Genomic DNA, 18,659 nt, shown 5'->3' with positions numbered 1-18,659 from the left:
CATGGATCCACCTGGTTCTGTACTGACGCTGAGGTCTGTGTGTTGTACTGAAGCTGGTTCTGTACTGACGCCGGGTCTGTGTGTTACTGAAGCCTCGGACCTCCTCCACGTCTGTTTTCCTCTGGGGGTTAAGAGCCAGCCTGTCCACACACACCACACACACACACACACACACACAACACACACACACACACAACACACACACACACACACACACACTGATTTACTCTGCAGCTTCAGCGAAACACACACAAACACACACACACAGTGTCACGTACTCTCTCACTCCTGTCCCTCTGCCTGGGCTTGTAGAGGAGCGAGACTGTTTCCCTCTGTCACATACACACAAACACACACACACATACAGAGACATACACGGACACACACGGACACACAAAGACAAATACACATACACAGAGGTTTATGTTATTCTGTCTGGAGCCCTAAAGCCTTGCATAAGCTTTGCACCCAGCAGGCAAACAGGGTCATGTGACCTGAACATTCAGTGATTTCATTGTGCTGTAGCGTTGTGGTAGGTGTTCGTGTGTGGTTGTACTTTAGTGCTATTCTTGTGAGGGACAAAAAGTCCTCACAAACAGTCCTCACAAGAAAGTAAACCAAGAAAAAATATATAATATTTATAAGCTTAGGGGTTAGGGTAGAATTAGGGTTAGGTTTAAGGTTAGGTTTAGGAGTTCGGGCGAGAATATAGATTTGAATGGAATCAATTGTTGGTCGCCAAAAGGTCCTCACAAGTATAGTGAAACCACACTGTGTGGTGTGTGTGTGTGTGTGTGTTTCACCTGGACTCCTCTTTCTTCCTCTGTTGATGTAGCCATGTTGATGGTCTCCTCTCTCTGTCTGGCCTACAACACACACACCTCAGGGGTAAAAAGGTTGATGTAGCATGTTGATGGTCTCCTCTCTCTGTCTGGCTACAACACACCACACCTCAGGGGTAAAAAGGTTGATGTAGCATGTTGATGGTCTCTCTCTGTCTGGCCTACAACACACACACCTCAGGGGTAAAAAGGTTGATGTAGCAGTTGTTATGGTCTCCTCCTCTCTCGTCTGGCCTACAAACACACACACCTCAGGGGTAAAAAGGTGGTAGCATGTTGATGTTCTCCTCTCTCTCCTGTCTGGCCTACAACACACACACCTCAGGGGTAAAAAGGTTGATGTAGCATGTTGATGGTCTCCTCTCTCTGTCTTGGCCTACAACACACACACCTCAGGGTAAAAAAGGTTGATGTAGCATGTTGATGGCTCCTCTCTCTGTCTGGCCTACAACACACACCTCAGGGGTAAAAAGGTTGATGTAGCATGTTGATGGTCTCCTCTCTCTGTCTGGCCTACACACACACACCTCAGGGGTAAAAAGGTTGATGTAGCATGTTGATGGTCTCCTCTCTCTGTCTGGCTACAACACACACACCTCAGGGGTTAAAAGGTTGATGTAGCATGTGTGATGGTCTCCTCTCTCTGTCTGGCCTACAACACACACACCTCAGGGGTAAAAAGGTTGATGTAGCATGTTGATGGTCTCCTCTTCTCTGTCTGGCCTACAACACACACACCTCAGGGGTAAAAAGTTGATGTCAATGTTGATGGTCTCCTCTCTCTGTCTGGCCTACAACACACACACCTCAGGGGTAAAAAGGTTGATGTAGCATGTTGATGGTCTCCTCTCTCTGTCTGGCCTACAAACACACACACCTCAGGGGTAAAAAGTTGATGTAGCATGTTGATGGTCTCCTCTCTCTGTCTGGCCTACAACACACACACCTCAGGGGTAAAAAGGTTGATGTAGCATGTTGATGGTCTCCTCTCTCTGTCTGGCCTACCACACACACACTCAGGGGTAAAAAGGTTGATGTAGCATGTTGATGGTCTCCTCTCTCTGTCTGGCCTACAACACACACACCTCAGGGGTAAAAAGGTTGATGTAGCATGTTGATGGTCTCCTCTCTCTGTCTGGCCTACAACACACACACCTCAGGGGTAAAAAGGTTGATGTAGCATGTTGATGGTCTCCTCTCTCTGTCTGGCCTACAACACACACACCTCAGGGGTAAAAAGGTTGATGTAGCATGTTATGGTCTCCTCTCTCTGTCTGGCCTACAACACACACACCTCAGGGGTAAAAAGTTGATGTAGCATGTTGATGGTCTCCTCTCTCTCTGTCTGGCCTACAACACACCACCTCAGGGGTAAAAAGGTGATGTAGCATGTTGATGGTCTCCTCTCTCTGTCTGGCCTACAACACACACACCTCAGGGGTAAAAAGGTTGATGTAGCATGTTGATGGTCTCCTCTCTCTGTCTGGCCTACAACACACACACCTCAGGGGTAAAAAGGTTGATGTAGCATGTTGATGGTCTCTCTCTCTGTCTGGCCTACAACACACACACCTCAGGGTAAAAAGGTTGATGTAGCATGTTGATGGTCTCCTCTCTCTGTCTGGCCTAACACACCACACATCAGGGTAAAAAAGGTTGATGTAGCATGTTGTTGGTCTCCTCTCTCGTCTGGCCTAAAACACACACACCTCAGGGGTAAAAAGGTTGATGTAGCATGTTGATGGTCTCCTCTCTCTGTCTGGCCTACAACACACACACCTCAGGGGTAAAGTTGATGTAGCATGTTGATTGGTCTCCTCTCCGTCTGGCCTAAAACACACAACACTCAGGGGTAAAAAGGTTGATGTAGCATGTTGATGGTCTCCTTCTCCTGTCTGGCCTACAACACACACACCCAGGGGTAAAGAACGTTGATGTAGCATGTTGATGGTCTCCTCTCTCTGTCTGGCCTACAACACACACACCTCAGGGGTAAAAAGGGAACTACATCGGCTTCAGGAAGTATTCTCACACCTTCACTTTTTCCTACTTTTGTTGTTAAAGCCTGAATTTAAAATTGATGAAACTTAGATTTTTTTTGTCACTGGTCTACACAAAGTAGAATCATTTTTTTATTTTTTTACATTTTTACAAATTCATTAAAAAATGTAAAGCTGAAATGTCTTGACTCAATAAGAATTAAGTTATTTTTGTTATAGCAAGACTAAATAAGTTCAGGAGCAATAATGTGCAAAACAATTCACATAATAAGTTGCATGGACTCTGTTTGCAATAATAGTGTTTAACCCCCAAGGTCGATGTCCACAACCCCCCGTGAAAATCGAATTAGCATAATAAATTCTGTTCTGCCTGCGGCTATGGAACCCTGACCTGTCCACCGGACGTGCTACCTGTCCCAGACCTTCTGTTTTCAACTCTCTAGAGACCGCAGGAGCGGTAGAGATACTCTTAATGATCGGCTATGAAAAGCCAACTGACATTTACTCCTGATTATTATTTGTGAACATTTGAACATCTTGGCCATGTTCTGTTATAATCTCCACCCGGCACAGCCAGAAGAGGACTGGCCACCCCTCATAGCCTGGTTCCTCTCTAGGTTTCTTCCTAGGTTTTGGCCTTTCTAGGGAGTTTTTCCTAGCCGCCGTACTTCTACACCTGCATTGCTTGCTGTTTGGGGTTTTAGGCTGGCTTTCTGTACAGCACTTCGAGATATTAGCTGATGTACGAAGGGCTATATAAAATAAACTTGATGAAACTTGATAATAAATAAATCTCCATCAAAATCTGTCAGTTTAAGCTGGAGATATATGGTTTTTATGCTTTCGATGTGTCTCAATCCACCTCATCCTCCTACATCTGCAGTGAAAGAACTAGAGCGATGCTTGTCAGACCATGAGTTGTAGGTAGGTACTTCTAGGTAGAGATGCAAAGAAAAAGCCATATCTCAGACTGGCCAATAAAAGATTAAGATGGGCAAAAGAACACAGACACTGGACAGAGGAACTCTGCCTAGAAGGCCAGCATCCCGGAGTCGCCTCTTCACTGTTGACGTTGAGACTGGTGTTTTGCGGGTACTATTTAATGAAGCTGTTGAGGACTTGTGAGGCGTCTGTTTCTCAAACTAGACACTCAAATGTACTTGTCCTCTTGCTCAGTTGTGCACCGGGGCCTCCCACTCCTCTTTCTATTCTGGTTAGAGCCAGTTTGCGCTGTTCTGTGAAGGGAGTAGTACACAGCGTTGTACGAGATATTCAGTTTCTTGGCAATTTCTCGCATGGAATAGCCTTCATTTCTCAGAACAAGAATTGACTGTAGACTGACGAGTTTCAGAAGAAAGGTCTTTTTTCTGACCATTTTGAGCCTGTAATTGAACCCACAAATGCTGATGCTCCAGATACTCAACTAGTCTAAAGAAGGCCAGTTTATTTGCATCTTTAGTCTGGACAACAGGGTTCAGCTGTGCTAACATAATTGCAAAAGGGTTTTCTAATGATAAATTAGCCTTTTAAAATGATAAACTTGGATTAGCTAACACAACGTGCCTTTGGAACACAGGAGTGATGGTTGCTGATAATGGGACTCTGTACGCCTATGTAGATATTCCATTTAAAAAATCTGCAGTTTCCAGCTACAATAGTCATTTACAACATTAACAATGTCTACACTGTATTTCTGATCAATTTGATGTTATTTCAATGGACAAAAAAATTGCTATTCTTTCAAAAACAAGGACATTTCTAAGTGACCCCAAACGTTTGAACGGTAGTGTATGTAAATGTGATATTTCAGTTTTTAAAATTTGTAATACATTTGCAAAAGATGTCTAAAAACCTGTTCTTGCTTTGTCATTATGGGGTATTGTGCGTAGATTGATGAGGGGAATACCCTATTTAATCTAATTTTACAATAAGGCTGTAACGTAACAAAAATAAAGCTCTGAACCAGTTTGATGAAGTGATCTCTCTTTTACTTTGAGCCAGGAGAGATTTACATGCATATTATTAATGTTAGCTTCCTGTGTACTTTAAGGGCCAGCCGTGCTGCCCTGTTCTGAGACAACTGCAATTTTCCCAAGTCCCTCTTTGTGGCACCTGACCACACTACTGAACAGTAGTCCAGGTACGACAAAACTAGAGCCTGTCTGCCTTGTTGATAGTCTTGTTTAAAAGGCAGAGTAGGGCTTAATTATGGACAGACTTCTCCCCATCTTAGCTACTGTTGCATCAATATGTTTTGACCAAGACAGTTTACAATCCAGGGTTACTCCAAGCACTTTAGTCACCTCAATTTGCTCAATTTCCACATTATTCATTATGAGATGTAGTTGAAGTTTAGTGAATGATTTGTCCCAAATACAATGCTTTTAGTTTTGGAAATATTTAGGACTTACTTATTCCTTGCCACTCATTCTGAAACTAACTGCAGCTCTTTGTTAAGTGTTGCAGTCATTTCTGTTGCTGTAGTAGCTGACCTGTATAGTGTTGAGTCATCCGCATACATAGAAACTCTGGCTTTACTCAATGTCAGTGGCATGTCGTTAGTAAAGATTTTAAAAAGTAAGGGGCCTAGACCGCTGCCCTGGGGAATGCCTGATTCTACCTGGACTATGTTAGAGAGGCTTCCATTAAAGAACACCCTCTGTGTTCTGTTAGACAGGTAACTCTTTATCCACATTATAGCAGAGGGTGTAAAGCCATAACACATTCGTTTTTCCAGCAGCAGACTATGATCGATAATGTTAAAAGCCGCACTGTAGTCTAACAAAACAGACCCCACAAACTGTTTATCATCAATTTCTCTCAGCCAATCATAAGTCATTTGTGTAAGTGCTGTGCTTGTTGAATGTCCCTCCCTATAAGTGTGCCGAAAGTCTGTTGTCAATTTGTTTACTGTAAAATAGCTACGGAGGGGGGAGGGGCTACAGTAGAGGGAGGGGGTGCTAAATTAGACTTGCTATGGAGGGGGGAGGGGCTACAGTAGAGGGAGGGGGGGGCTACATTAGACTATGCTACGGAGGGGGGGGGGCTACAGTAGAGGGGGGGGGGCTACAGTAGACTATGCTACGGAGGGGGAGGGCTACAGTAGAGGGAGGGGGGGGGCTACATTAGACTATGCTACGGAGGGGGGAGGGGGAGGGGCTACAGTAGAGGGAGGGGGGCTACATTAGACTATGCTACGGAGGGGGGAGGGGCTACAGTAGAGGGAGGGGGGGGCTACATTAGACTATGCTACGGAGGGGGGAGGGGCTACAGTAGAGAGGGAGGGGGCTACATTAGACTATGCTACGGAGGGGGGAGGGGCTACAGTAGAGGAGGGGGGGCTACAGTAGACTATGCTACGGAGGGGGAGGGGGCTACAGTAGAGGGAGGGGGGGGCTACATTAGACTATGCTACGGAGGGGGGAGGGGCTACAGTAGAGGGAGGGGGGGGCTACAGTAGACTATGCTACGGAGGGGGGAGGGCTACAGTAGACTATGCTACGGAGGGGGGAGGGGCTACAGTAGACTATGCTACGGGAGGGGAGGGGCAGGTAGCCGACACACACGGACACTGGAAAATAGTTCAACTGGCAGGCAGACAGACATTGGAATACGTTTCTGAGTGACAGTAAGGCTTTGCATAGACGCTTTGTTGCGTTTCTTGTGGGACTGGAAAAAAATGCCTGGAACGTAAAATAATGTTATTAACCGGTTCCCAGCCCTGCCCCACACACACAACACACACACACACACACACACACACACACACACACACACACACACACACACACACACACACACACACACAACACACACACACAGTCAGTAATGTTGAAGCCCAGTGTGTGCAGCAGTAATTAGTAAACAGGCTATAAGGTTGATTTACAGGAGGGAGACAGAGAGAGGAGACGGTCTTTCACTGGCTGATAGACCATTAGGAATATGCTGTGTGGGCACGTGTGTGTGTGTGTGTGTGTGTGTGTGTGTGTGTGTGTGTGTGTGTGTGTGTGTGTGTGGTGTGTGGTGTGTGTGTGTGTGTGTCTTGAGACAGTATGAGATACCCAAGACAAGCTTTCATTCAATTAATTCACCATCCCTCTCTCTCTCTCTCTCTCTGTGTAATCAGTTAAAGGTCTATCATCAGATGGATGGACCATCAGGACACCACTATATCACTGGTCACTACCACCTCTACTCTAACGCACACACTCCGGGTCGTTTCCTCTCACCAGTCCATGTATCTCTGTCTCTCTTTCGTCCTCTGCTTCTGATGGCGAGCCTCCTGCAGCCTGTCCTCTGTCTCTGCTTCTGATGGCGAGCCTCCTGCAGCCTGTCCCCTGTCTCTGCTTCTGATGGCGAGCCTCCTGCAGCCTCTCTCCTGTTTCAAACACACACAGGGTTGGGAGTAAGGATACATGTAAGGGATTACAATGTAAGGGAATACAATGTAAGGATTACAATGTAAGGGAATACAAGTAAGGGTTACATGTAAGGGATATAATGTAAGGGATTACAATGTAAGGGATTACAATGTAAGGGAATACAATGTAGGGATTACAATGTAAGGGATTACAATGTAAGGGATTACAATGTAAGGGAAATACAATGTAAGGGATTACAATGGTAAGGGATTACAATGTAAGGGATTACAATGTAAGGGATTACAAAAAAACTGTAACTGTAATCCGTTACGTTACCAGCAAAAATATTGTAACAGATACTTTAGAAAAAATAGATGATTTCTCAAATAAAACTGTGAAGGGCCTCGGCGTTACTCTGGACCCTGATCTCTCTTTTGACGAACATATCAAGACTGTTTCAAGGACAGCTTTTTTCCATCTACGTAACATTGCAAAAATCTGAAACTTTCTGTCCAAAAGTGATGCAGAAAAATTTATCCACGCATTTGTTACTTCTAGGTTAGACTACTGCAATGCTCTACTTTCTAGCCTCCCGGATAAAACACAAAATAACTTCAGTTAGTGCTAAATACGGCTGCTAGAATCCTGACTAGAACCAAAATTTGATCATATTACTCCAGTGCTAGCTCCCTACACAGGCTTCCTGTTAAGGCAAGGGCTGATTTCAAGGTTTTACTGCTAACCTACAAAGCATTACATGGGCTTGTCTCTACCTATCTTTCCGATTTGGTCCTGCCGTACATACCTACACGTACGCTAAGGTACAAGACGCAGGCCTCCTAATTGTCCCTAGAATTTCTAAGCAAACAGCTGAAGGAAGGGCTTTCTCCTATAGATCTCCATTTTTATGGAATGGTCTGCCTACCCATGTGAGAGACGCAGACTCGGTCTCAACTTTCAAGTCTTTACTGAAGACTCATCTCTTCAGTGGGTCATATGATTGAGTGTAGTCTGGCCCAGGAGTGTGAAGATGAACGGAAAGGCTCTGGAGCAACGAACCGCCCTTGCTGTCTCTGCTGGCCGGTTCCCCTCTCTCCACTGGGATTCTCTGCCTCTAACCCTATTACAGGGGCTGAGTCACTGGCTTACTGTGCTCTTTCATGCCGTCCCTAGGAGGGTGCGTCACTTGAGTGGGTTGAGTCACTGACGTGATCTTCATGTCTGGGTTGGCGCCCCCCCTTGGTTGTGCCGTGGCAGAGATCTTTGTGGGCTATACTCGGCCTTGTCTCAGGATGGTAGTTGGTGGTTGAAGATATCCCTCTAGTGGTGTGGGGGCTGTGCTTTGGCAAAGTGGGTGGGGTATATCCTTTCTGTTTGGCCTCATCGGATGGGGCCACAGTGTCTCCTGACCCCTCCTGTCTCAGCCTCCAGTATTTATGCTGCCAGTAGTTGATGTGTCGGGGGCAAGGGTCAGTCTGTTATATCTGGAGTACTTCTCCTGTCTTATCTGGTATCCTGTGTGAATTTAAGTATGCTCTCTCTAATTCTCTCTTTCTCTCTTTCTTTCTCTCTCTCGGAGGACCAGAGCCCTAGAACCATAACCCAGGACTACCTGGCATGATGACTCCTTGCTGTTCCCGTCCACCTGGCCGTGCTGCTGCTCCAGTTTCAACTGTTCTGCCTGCGGCTATGGAACCCTGACCTGTTCACCGGACGTGCTACCTGTCCCAGCCTGCTGTTTTCAACTCTCTAGAGACCGCAGGAGCGGTAGAGATACTCTTAATGATCGGCTATGAAAAGCCAACTGACATTTACTCCTGAGGTGCTAACTTGCTGCACCCTCGACAACTACTGTGATTATTATTATTTGACCATGCTGGTCATTTATGAACATTTGAACATCATGGCCATGTTCTGTTATAATCTCCACCCGGCACAGCCAGAAGAGGACTGGCCACCCCTCATAGCCTGGTTCCTCTTTAGGTTTCTTCCTAGATTTTTGCCTTTCATGTGAGTTTTTCCTAGCCACCGTGCTTCTACACCTGCATTGCTTGCTGTTTGGGGTTTTAGGCTGGGTTTCTGTACAGCACTTTGATATATCAGCTGATGTAAGAAGGGCTATATACAGTGGGGCAAAAAAGTATTTAGTCAGCCACTCATTGGGTGCAAGTTCTCCCACTTAAAAAGATGAGAGAGGCCTGTAATTTTCATCATAGGTACACTTCAACTATGACAGACAAAATGAGAAAAAGAAATCCAGAAAATCACATTGTAGGATTTTTAATGATTTTTAATTTAATTGTATTATTATATGTACTGGAAAGCAATGGGTTAGAAGAAGCTTACATAACCAACCCGTAAAGTAACATTTTACATCCATATATGGCCAGCTATGTAAACTTTAACATTGATTTATCCTGTAATAGATGTGGTTCAACTGGTAACATACATTTTTGTTTTCTTCTAATGTCTCTTCAGGGGAAAGTAATCTAAAAGTAACTGAATGTAATCAGATTACGTTACTGAGTTTGGGTAATCCAAAAGTTACGTTACTGATTACAATTTTGGACAAATAAAATACAATTTTACTGGTCACATACACATGATTAGAGCAGATGTTATTGCGAGTGTAGCGAAATGCTTATGAAAAATAAATGCTGTGCTCATGGAATGGTATTGTCACGACTTCCGCCGAAGTCGGTTTCTCTCCTTGTTCGTGCGGCGTTCGGCGGGCGACGTCGTTGGTCTTCTAACCATCGCCGATCCACCTTTCATTTTCCATTTGTTTTGTCTTGTTTTCCCACACACCTGGTTTACATTTCCCTCATTACTTGTCGTGTATTTAACCCTCTGTTCCCCCCATGTCTGTGTGTGAAATAGTTTATTGTCAGGTTGGCACTCTTCCGGCTGGTTTGCACCGGGTTATATTTTACACCCGTGCTTTTTGACAGCCTGTACTTTGTACTTTGTTATTTTTGTACTTAGTGCTGCCTCACTTGTTCTGAGGGCATTTGTTTTTGTGACGCGGTTGTGTTCTATTCATATATTGCCTCAGTAAAGGGCCTTGTCCACTCATCTCTGCTCTCCTGCGCCTGACTTCCAATGCACCAGCTACGCCCACACCGTGACAGGCATACTTTGAGCACTACTGAAAAGTGATATTCACATGTGAAAAATGAATGCCATATGCTACATTTGCTACAGGCCTATTGTTTACCTTTTTGTTGGTGACAGGTAACTAATAACTGCAAAGAAAATAACCTACCCAACCCTGAACACACACACACACACACACACACACACACACATATTGATGTCTTCATGACTTTGATATCTAAGGTAGGGCTGTATACAGAAGAAGATGGTTTGAGAGCAGCATTGGTGACTAAAAAGGAAAAATAAAAGGTTATTTAATTGTTTTGGCACATGACCTCAAATTGAGACTAGAAATGCAGGTGTTTTGAAATGAAATGGTTAATTCCCTAGTTAAAGCTGTGTGTTCATATCCACTCAATATTAGTTCCCGCACTCCCAACACATAACAATGACATTAAAGCTCATTATAATAATGCAAAAGGTTCTTAGTTGACACTCAAATGTTTTATTCTATACCCATTTGAGGAAAGAAACGTTCTTAATTTGTTTGATGATAAGATTAAATATTTCCAGGGGACCTCATGGGGTCCCGACCCCATGTTTGGGAACCACTGACCTAAACTATCCAGGAGGTAGATCACAGGAGGCTGCATATGTTACACAATACACAGTCCTGTAATAGTATAACTAAATATCTCATAAGGAAAAAAATATTGCGTCAGAAATAAGCGTGACAGCAGGTGAACCGAGCAGTGTGCCTCGCATGGTTTGGCCGGGCTAACGTTACTTTACCGACTACCAGAAGTGTCTCATCATGGTTTGTCGGGGCTATCGGCAGCCTCTGGCGGATGTCTGCGTTGACCAGGCGGGACTCTAGCGGAGGCAGCAGTGACAGAGAGGTCCACAGCTGCTTGGCGTGAGACACATCTTCAGGAGACGAGCCGTCAAACACTGTGAAGAAGTATTTATCCAACTCTGTCTCTAACTGCTCTGCCTCTCTCCTCTCCTCCTCCGTTACCCCAGCCCGCGGCTCTGACTCACACATTACGATAGCCAGTGTGTTTTTACCAACCAACAACAGAGCGGATATCACCGAATCATCAATATTATAAAGTAACCGAGCCACAGACGAACATTGATATTGCTAGCTAGCTAAATGGAGAGATGATACAATGTGAAAATGTTTCGTTTTTGGCAACCCGGAAGTGTGGAGAGCGCGTCTGTTACCAAGGCGACAGGACGCTCCAGGAGGACACCAGCAAAAGCACCGTTTATCTGCCAGGTGAGTGTGTGTTGCATAAGGAATGAGGGGGGAATACATGTAACACTAGTATAGTGTGTGTTGCATAAGGAATGAGGGGGGAATACATGTAGAATACATGTAACACTATTATAGTGTGTGCATGTGTCTGAAACAGAATGACATATTAGAACGTGGAATAAAATATGTTATGTTGGCAGAATGGTTAGTAATTGCAGTGTGTTTAGACAGCTCTGTCCGCCCCGTAGACTAGTGGTAAGATGAGTGGACGTGTCATAATACTCATACAATCTGGCAGTCAAACAGGGAAATAGTTCCAATTGTTTTCCCACAATTCATTTTTCCCATAGGGAATTTTAGAAACACTTCAAATAAGGGCTGTGTTTTGTGTAGGCTTACCCTGGCATGACGTTTTGATAACCGTGTAAATCTCTCTCGGACAAAGTGACTTTTAGCAGTAGTACTAGTAGTAGTAGTAGTAGTACAGACAGAGCTGTCCATGTGAAGGTTCTGACAGACAGAGCGGTCCCTGTGAAGGTTCTGACAGACAGAGCAGTCTATTGTACTGAGTCTGGTTACCATATCAAATGAATGAGATGTACTGAGTCTTGTACCATATCAATGAATGAGACGGACTGAGTCCGGTTAACATATCAATGAATGAGAGATGTACTGAGTCTGGGTACCATATCAATGAATGAGATGGTACTGAGTCCTGGTTACCATATCAGTTGAAAAGTAGACGGGGACTGAGTCCGGTTAACATATCAATGAATGAGACGGGACTGAGTCTGGTTACCATAATCAATGGAATCGAGAATGGTACCTAGAGATCTGTTTACCAATCAATGAATGAGACGGGACTGAGTCCGGTTAAACATATCAATGAATGAGACGGTACTGAGTCTGGTTTACATATCAATGAATGAGACGGTTACTGAGTCCGTGTTGACCATATCAATGAATGAGACGGTACTGAGTCTGGTACCATATCAATGGATGAGACGTACTAGTCGTGTAACATATCAATGAATGAGACGGTACTGAGTCTGGTTACATATCAATGAATGAGACGGACTGAGTCCGGTTAACATATCAATGAATGAGACGGTACTGAGTCTGGTTTACCATATCAATGAATGAGACGGTACTGAGTCCGGTTAACATATCAATGAATGAGACGGTACTGAGTCTGGTTACCATATCAATGAATGAGACGGGACTGAGTCTGTTACCATATCAATGAATGAGACGGGACTGAGTCCGTTAACATATCAATGAATGAGACGTACTGAGTCTGGTTACCATATCAATGAATGAGACGGTACTGAGTCTGGTTAACATATCAATGAATGAGACGGTACTGAGTCTGGTTACATATCAATGACATGACACGATACTGAGTCTGAGTGACATATCAATGAATGAGATGGTACTGAGTCTTGGTTAACATATTAATGAATGAGACGGGTACTGAGTCTGGTTACCATATCAAGAATGAGATGGACTGAGTCTGTTACCATATCAATGAATGAGACGGGACTGAGTCCGGTTAACATAATCAATGAATGAGACGGTACTGAGTCTGGTTACATATCAATGAATGAGACGGTACTGAGTTCTGGTACATATCAATGAATGAGACGGTACTGAGTCTGGGTTACAATATCAATGAATGAGATGGGACTGAGTCTGGTAACATATCAACTGATGAGGACGACTGTAGTCCGTTAACATATCAATGAATGAGACGTACTGAGTCTGGTTACCATATCCATGGTGCATTCCTTCTGTCAGAGGCACTACCTCAGGCTGCTGCAATCAGTCAGACCTGCAATCACATTGAACTCGCATCCTGTGCTCTTCCCTCACACAGCTGATTTAAATGAGGTTTGTTTAGCAACAGGCTCTTATACAGAAACGGTTTGTTTTGGCTCAAGTTGCTGCTAACTGCCCTGAACGAACTGGCTGTTATCTAGAAGAGTCCAAAGAGAAACTAACATTTAAAAGCAGATTGTGGCTAGGTATTGGGACATTTTGTCGTATGGTTTCTAAAGCTGCAGTTTAATTAATCCTTTAGGTATGTTCTGTTGCTAAGTAGTTGGCTCAAGGTTGTGTTAAGGTTAGGTGGTTTGACGTTCTAACGATGAAGGAAGAGATCGCAGCAGCAGTGTTCTTTGTTGCTCGGCTGGCGAAGCGCCACGGTAGTTTAGATGCTGAGAGCAGAGAGGGGTTTGCTGCTGCCCTCACCTCAGCCCTGTTTGACACCTACAAGACCCACTGGTACCCTCACACACCTGTCAAGGACAGGCCTACCGGTCAGTAACTACACACACCACACACCTGTCAAGGACAGGCCTACCGGTCAGTAACTACACACACACCTGTCAAGGGACAGGCCTACTGGTCAGTAACTACACACACACACACCTGTCAAGGGACAGGCCTACTGGTCAGTAACTACACCACACACCTGTCAAGGGACAGGCCTACTGGTCAGTAACTACACACACACCTGTCAAGGGACAGGCCTACCGGTCAGTAACTACCACACACACACCTGTCAAGGACAGGCCTACGGCAGTAACTACACACACACCTGTCAAGGGACAGGCCTACCGGTCAGTAACTACACAGGCAAGATTGTCTCGTTGGCTTTGTGTTCCGGTGTGTATAACCATTGTGCATGTTTAGGTGTCTACGTATGAACCGAGCTCAGCTGAGGACCCTGTGTTGGAGAGGCGTGTTTACGGAGCGATGTCTGTTACGAGGACCTGGGGTTGCCACGGGAGATGACAATCTGGGTCGACCCTGGAGAAGTGTTCCTGCAGGTGAGTGCTATTGTACTGAGGCACTACTGTACTGTATGTCTTACTGTAGACTCTCAAACAGAGATTGTCAACTGGTGTGCCAAATTCAGCCCCTTGGCATGTTAAATGTAGACATAAATAGAACAAACTGTAAAAACCCACTTGGAATTCACCTCAAAATGATCTATTTTAAGAAATCTATACCCAACTATTTCCACTCATAAATGGACGTATGTGAACATGTACAAATGTAGGTTTGAAATTGTAATACAATGTCTGTTTGGGCTTCTTGGCTCAATTTGCGGCGTACATGTTCCGTCCCCCGAACCTCCAGAACAACTCAATCTAGTTGACACCTGTGCTAGGGTTCCAGAAGGTTCTACTCGGCTCCACAGCACCAGTTTGTGGTTAACTGAGAAGCCGGGGTCATGTGTCATTAGGTGGAGCCAGCCGGGGTCATGTGTCATGGGTGGAGCCAGCCGGGGGTCTGTTCATTAGGGTGGAGCCAGCCGGGGGTCGTGTTCATTAGGGTGGAGCCAGCCGGGGTCGTGTTCATTAGGGTGGAGCCAGCCGGGGGTCGTGTTCATTAGGGTAGCCAGCCGGGGTCGTGTTCATTAGGGTGGAGCCAGCCGGGGGTCGTGTTCATTAGGGTGAGCCAGGTCTAGAATAAAACTGAAAAGTCTGGGGGGGTCCCGAGGAGAGGTTTGAAAAACGTATATGTCTGGTTCAGCTAGAACCTCCCTCTGCTTGTTAACTTGAGCCCAGGGAAGGGGTTACTGTGTTGTGGCAGGAAGATGTTGTGATGCGTTTCCTGTGTAGGTACGGAGAGCGCAGCGTTCCTTCTGTGTGATGCAGCTGCAGAGCTGTCACCAGGCGGACAAGGAGTTTTCCCGACGCATACATAATGCAGTGGAGAGGGCCGCCTCCGACATCCAATCAGGTGCGCTGGTTTCTTGTTTCTCAGATAAATATTAGTTTTTCTTACCCTGATTATCAAATGTGTTGCAACATGTATGGGTGCATTGGATTATGCTGAGCTGCGGGGACCGGCTTTGGCACATGATGTGAATGGTCAAAGCGCTGATGGAGCGCCCTTCTCAAATTGAAACAGTAATCTGCGCAGCTTGGTCATGTTGTCGTCGTGCAGCTTGGTCATGTTGTCGTCGTGGCTAGCTTGGTCATGTTGTCGTCGTGGCAGCTTGGTCATGTTGTCGTCGTGGCAGCTTGGTCAATGTTGTCGTCGTGGCAGCTTGGTCATGTTGTCGTCGTGGCAGCGTTGGTCTGTTGTCGTCGTGGCAGCTTGGTCATGTTGTCGTCGTGGCAGCTTTGGTCATTGTTGTCGTCGTGGCAGCTTGGTCATGTGTCGTCGTGGGCAGCTTGGTCATGTTGTCGTCGTGGCAGCTTTGGTTCATGGTTTGTCGTCGTGGCAGCTTGGTCATGTTGTCGTCTGTGGCAGCTTGGTCATGTTTGTCGTCGTGGCAGCTTGGTCAATGTTGTCGTCGTGGCAGCTTGGTCATGTTGTCGTCGTGGCAGCTTGGTCATGTTGTCGTCGTGGCAGCTTGGTCATGTTGTCGTCGTGGCAGCTTGGTGCATCGTCCACAAACATCTATTGTCAATAAAATGCATATGTTCTAACTAGTTTTCACTAGAAGGCAGTTCCAAATTAACTGTTCTAGAAGGTTCTACAGTTATGTTTTACTGTAGCCTGTAGGGTAGGGATCGTAAACTGCTTCTGATAAAAAATGCCAATCACTTTGTCCCTTGAACAGACTTCTACTCCTTATCCACATCATTTAGGCTACGTCACTTTTGTTTTGAGCCGACTTCGCCGCGGGCTTTGAACGGGGCACCTGGGTCACGCCTGGGAGGCAGCCCTGTTCCAAAACGAATACAACAACTTTTCACCCGGTGCAAACTCCTCTCACCGGGATAACCCAGGCCAGATAATCGAATCCATTTACTGTGAAAAGTGTTTAATGCTTTGATTTGATCCAATCAGGCTCTTCCTCTGACGAGGAGGGCGGGGACACCAGCATGGGTAGCAGCTGCAGCAGCCTATCCGCTCCCTGCCCTGCCCCTAACCCGAAACCCAAAACCATCCCGACAGTCAGCAACCCCAACAGTGTCTACCAGGTAACTAACCAGGTAACTGGAGCTCTAGAGGTGTCTACCAGGTAACTAACAAACTAATGTTAAGAGCGCTGACGTAACAAACCAGGACTGGACGAAGCTCTAGGGCAGGGGTACTCAACTCAAGGTCCGGAGCCTCCTGGTTTTCTGTTCTACCTGATAATTGCACCCAACCGGTGTCCCAGGTCTAAACCAGTCCCTAATTTAGAGGGGAACAATGAAGGGGGGAGAAAATGCAGTGAAACTGAAAGTCCAGAGTTGAATTTGAGAGCTCTAGGGATGTGTGATGGGGTTTAGATAATAGTTGTCTACTGTACAGTAACAGATGTGGTCCAGGTGTTGTAAGGGCCGGCAGGCATCAATGATGTGGTTGTGATGTGACTCGTTCTCTCTGTTCCAGTTCAGTGAGTTCGCTCTAGTGCCACCCCCTCCGGCCTGGGCAGCTTACTCCAACAGGAAGGCCTTCCCTGGGGAGGGCTACCCTCACGGCCCCCCCTCTGGAGGTCTGTTTGCCCAGCAACACAGCAGCCAGTTCCAGCCTCCTAAAGGATTCAAACCCTACAGAGCCACCTCCTCATTCACCGGGCCCAGGCAGGACAAGTACCACTGGGTCAGCAAGAACCGCTCCTAGAATGTCGACCTAGAACCTACTGGAAACTAAACCCCACTGGCTGCTTGGAGCCCAGAACACTTAAAAATATTAAAAAGGTCAAAGTATTATAAAATGGTTAAAGCAATGCTGTTTAAGCATTTTTAAAGTTGCAGTATTTTTATCGAAAAAATATTTTATGTCTTAACTATTGTGACTGTTAAACTGGAAAATATTGCCTGAATAAAATTTATTGATTTATTTTTAATAAACTGGTTGTTTGTTTGTAGTGGGGATTGTCTAGGACCTCTTTCAGATGAATGTTTTCAGAGGAACGCTGGGTGCGAGTGTCCAGGTTTACATTGGTCCATATTATTCAGTGAGGTTAATTTGGTTAGTGAATGAGCTTCAATATTCGTAAACCAACTAGAGGTGGGCAGTATACCGGTATGACGTTGTGCCAGGATATGGATTTTTGCCATATTGTGCATATGATAAATTAATGTATGAAATTAAGCACGTTTGTTATTTTCAGTCACGTGATCAGCCTAGTGGGCCAATTCAAATTGTTTCTTACTAAAAGCTTTTTTTTAGCAAAGAAAACAAAGCATGGACGTTACTCAATCTGCCTGCCAAAGTCAACAAGCATGCAAACATTTAGTGAACTCCTTTCATTATCAAGTGTCAAATCATGCACTGACGACAAGGATAACAACGCTGAGTTGTAGGACGAAGAATAATTTGTTTGAAAAAAGGGGGAACTCTTGTCGTTTGGCTTCAAGATATTCGACCTCGACCAACAGTAAATTGACGCATTGTGCTAGCCAAAGGTGGAAACGCCAGCGGTTTTTACCACCTGAGAACCCTGCATGTGCGCGAATCTACCAGAATGCACGCATCAAGTCCCTAGACGTCAAGCCAGACCTGCACTCCGCTATCACTCAAGGTGTCATTTCTTAGTGGTACTCCCTACGGCAAGACGTGGAATGAGAACGAGTGCAATTACGTATCACATAGCGAAAGACATGGAACCAATTCAGAAAGTTGATTCGAAATCTAGATACCTAGCCGTATCTGCAAAACATGTCTGCCAGAACTCTACACAGAATGCGGGACAGTTGTCAACGAAATCTGTAACGCTGCATTCTCTACCACTGCAGACTTACGGTCAAGCCGGACCACAGAGCCATACATTAGCCTCACGATTCATTACATTGACAGCTGGAAGCTGCAAAGCAAATGCCTTCAGACCTTATTTCCCAGGATAAATAATTGCAGCTGGGCTGAGGGAGGCACTTTCATCTTGGGGCTTGAAAGTCGTGTCAAGTATGTATGACTACTGGCTGTACATGTTGGATCAGAACCCATGCTGACTCTGGTATGCTAGGTTGTACCTTATATCAGTTAGCAAGGATGGCCATCCTGCTAGCTGATATAAAGTAGTTGAGGATGGCCATCCTGCTAGCTGATATAAAGTAGTTGAGGATGGTCATCCTGCTAGCTGATATAAGGTAGTTGAGGATGGCCATCCTGCTAGCTGATATAAGGTAGTTGAGGATGGTCATCCTGC

At 45.4% G+C, this 18,659-nt stretch overlaps 2 protein-coding genes across 2 annotated transcripts; one reads left to right on the top strand and one right to left on the bottom strand.

Moving 5' to 3' along the window:
- Positions 1-1,003: 1,003 nt before the first annotated feature.
- hoatz (HOATZ cilia and flagella associated protein) lies at positions 1,004-11,573 on the bottom strand. Its single transcript, XM_024143221.2, has 4 exons — positions 11,092-11,573; positions 7,072-7,220; positions 1,163-1,218; positions 1,004-1,076 (listed from the first exon to the last, which is right to left on the bottom strand). Exons 1-4 carry the CDS (start codon positions 11,342-11,344, stop codon positions 1,004-1,006), a joined length of 531 nt encoding a protein of 176 aa, XP_023998989.2. The 5' UTR covers positions 11,345-11,573.
- Positions 11,574-13,498: 1,925 nt separating this feature from the next.
- btg4 (B-cell translocation gene 4) lies at positions 13,499-17,360 on the top strand. Its single transcript, XM_070441322.1, is given in 6 exon segments — positions 13,499-13,924; positions 14,255-14,284; positions 14,286-14,391; positions 15,190-15,310; positions 16,370-16,515; positions 16,901-17,360. Coding segments are annotated over 6 exon segments (852 nt in total). The 5' UTR covers positions 13,499-13,706; the 3' UTR covers positions 17,132-17,360.
- The last annotated feature ends 1,299 nt before the right edge of the window (positions 17,361-18,659 follow it).

This window comes from Salvelinus sp. IW2-2015, unplaced genomic scaffold (genome assembly GCF_002910315.2).
Source record: "Salvelinus sp. IW2-2015 unplaced genomic scaffold, ASM291031v2 Un_scaffold3760, whole genome shotgun sequence".
Lineage (NCBI taxonomy): Eukaryota > Metazoa > Chordata > Actinopteri > Salmoniformes > Salmonidae > Salvelinus > Salvelinus sp. IW2-2015.
Note: the sequence above shows the minus strand (reverse complement) of the source record. Positions and strands in the feature narration are given on the sequence as shown.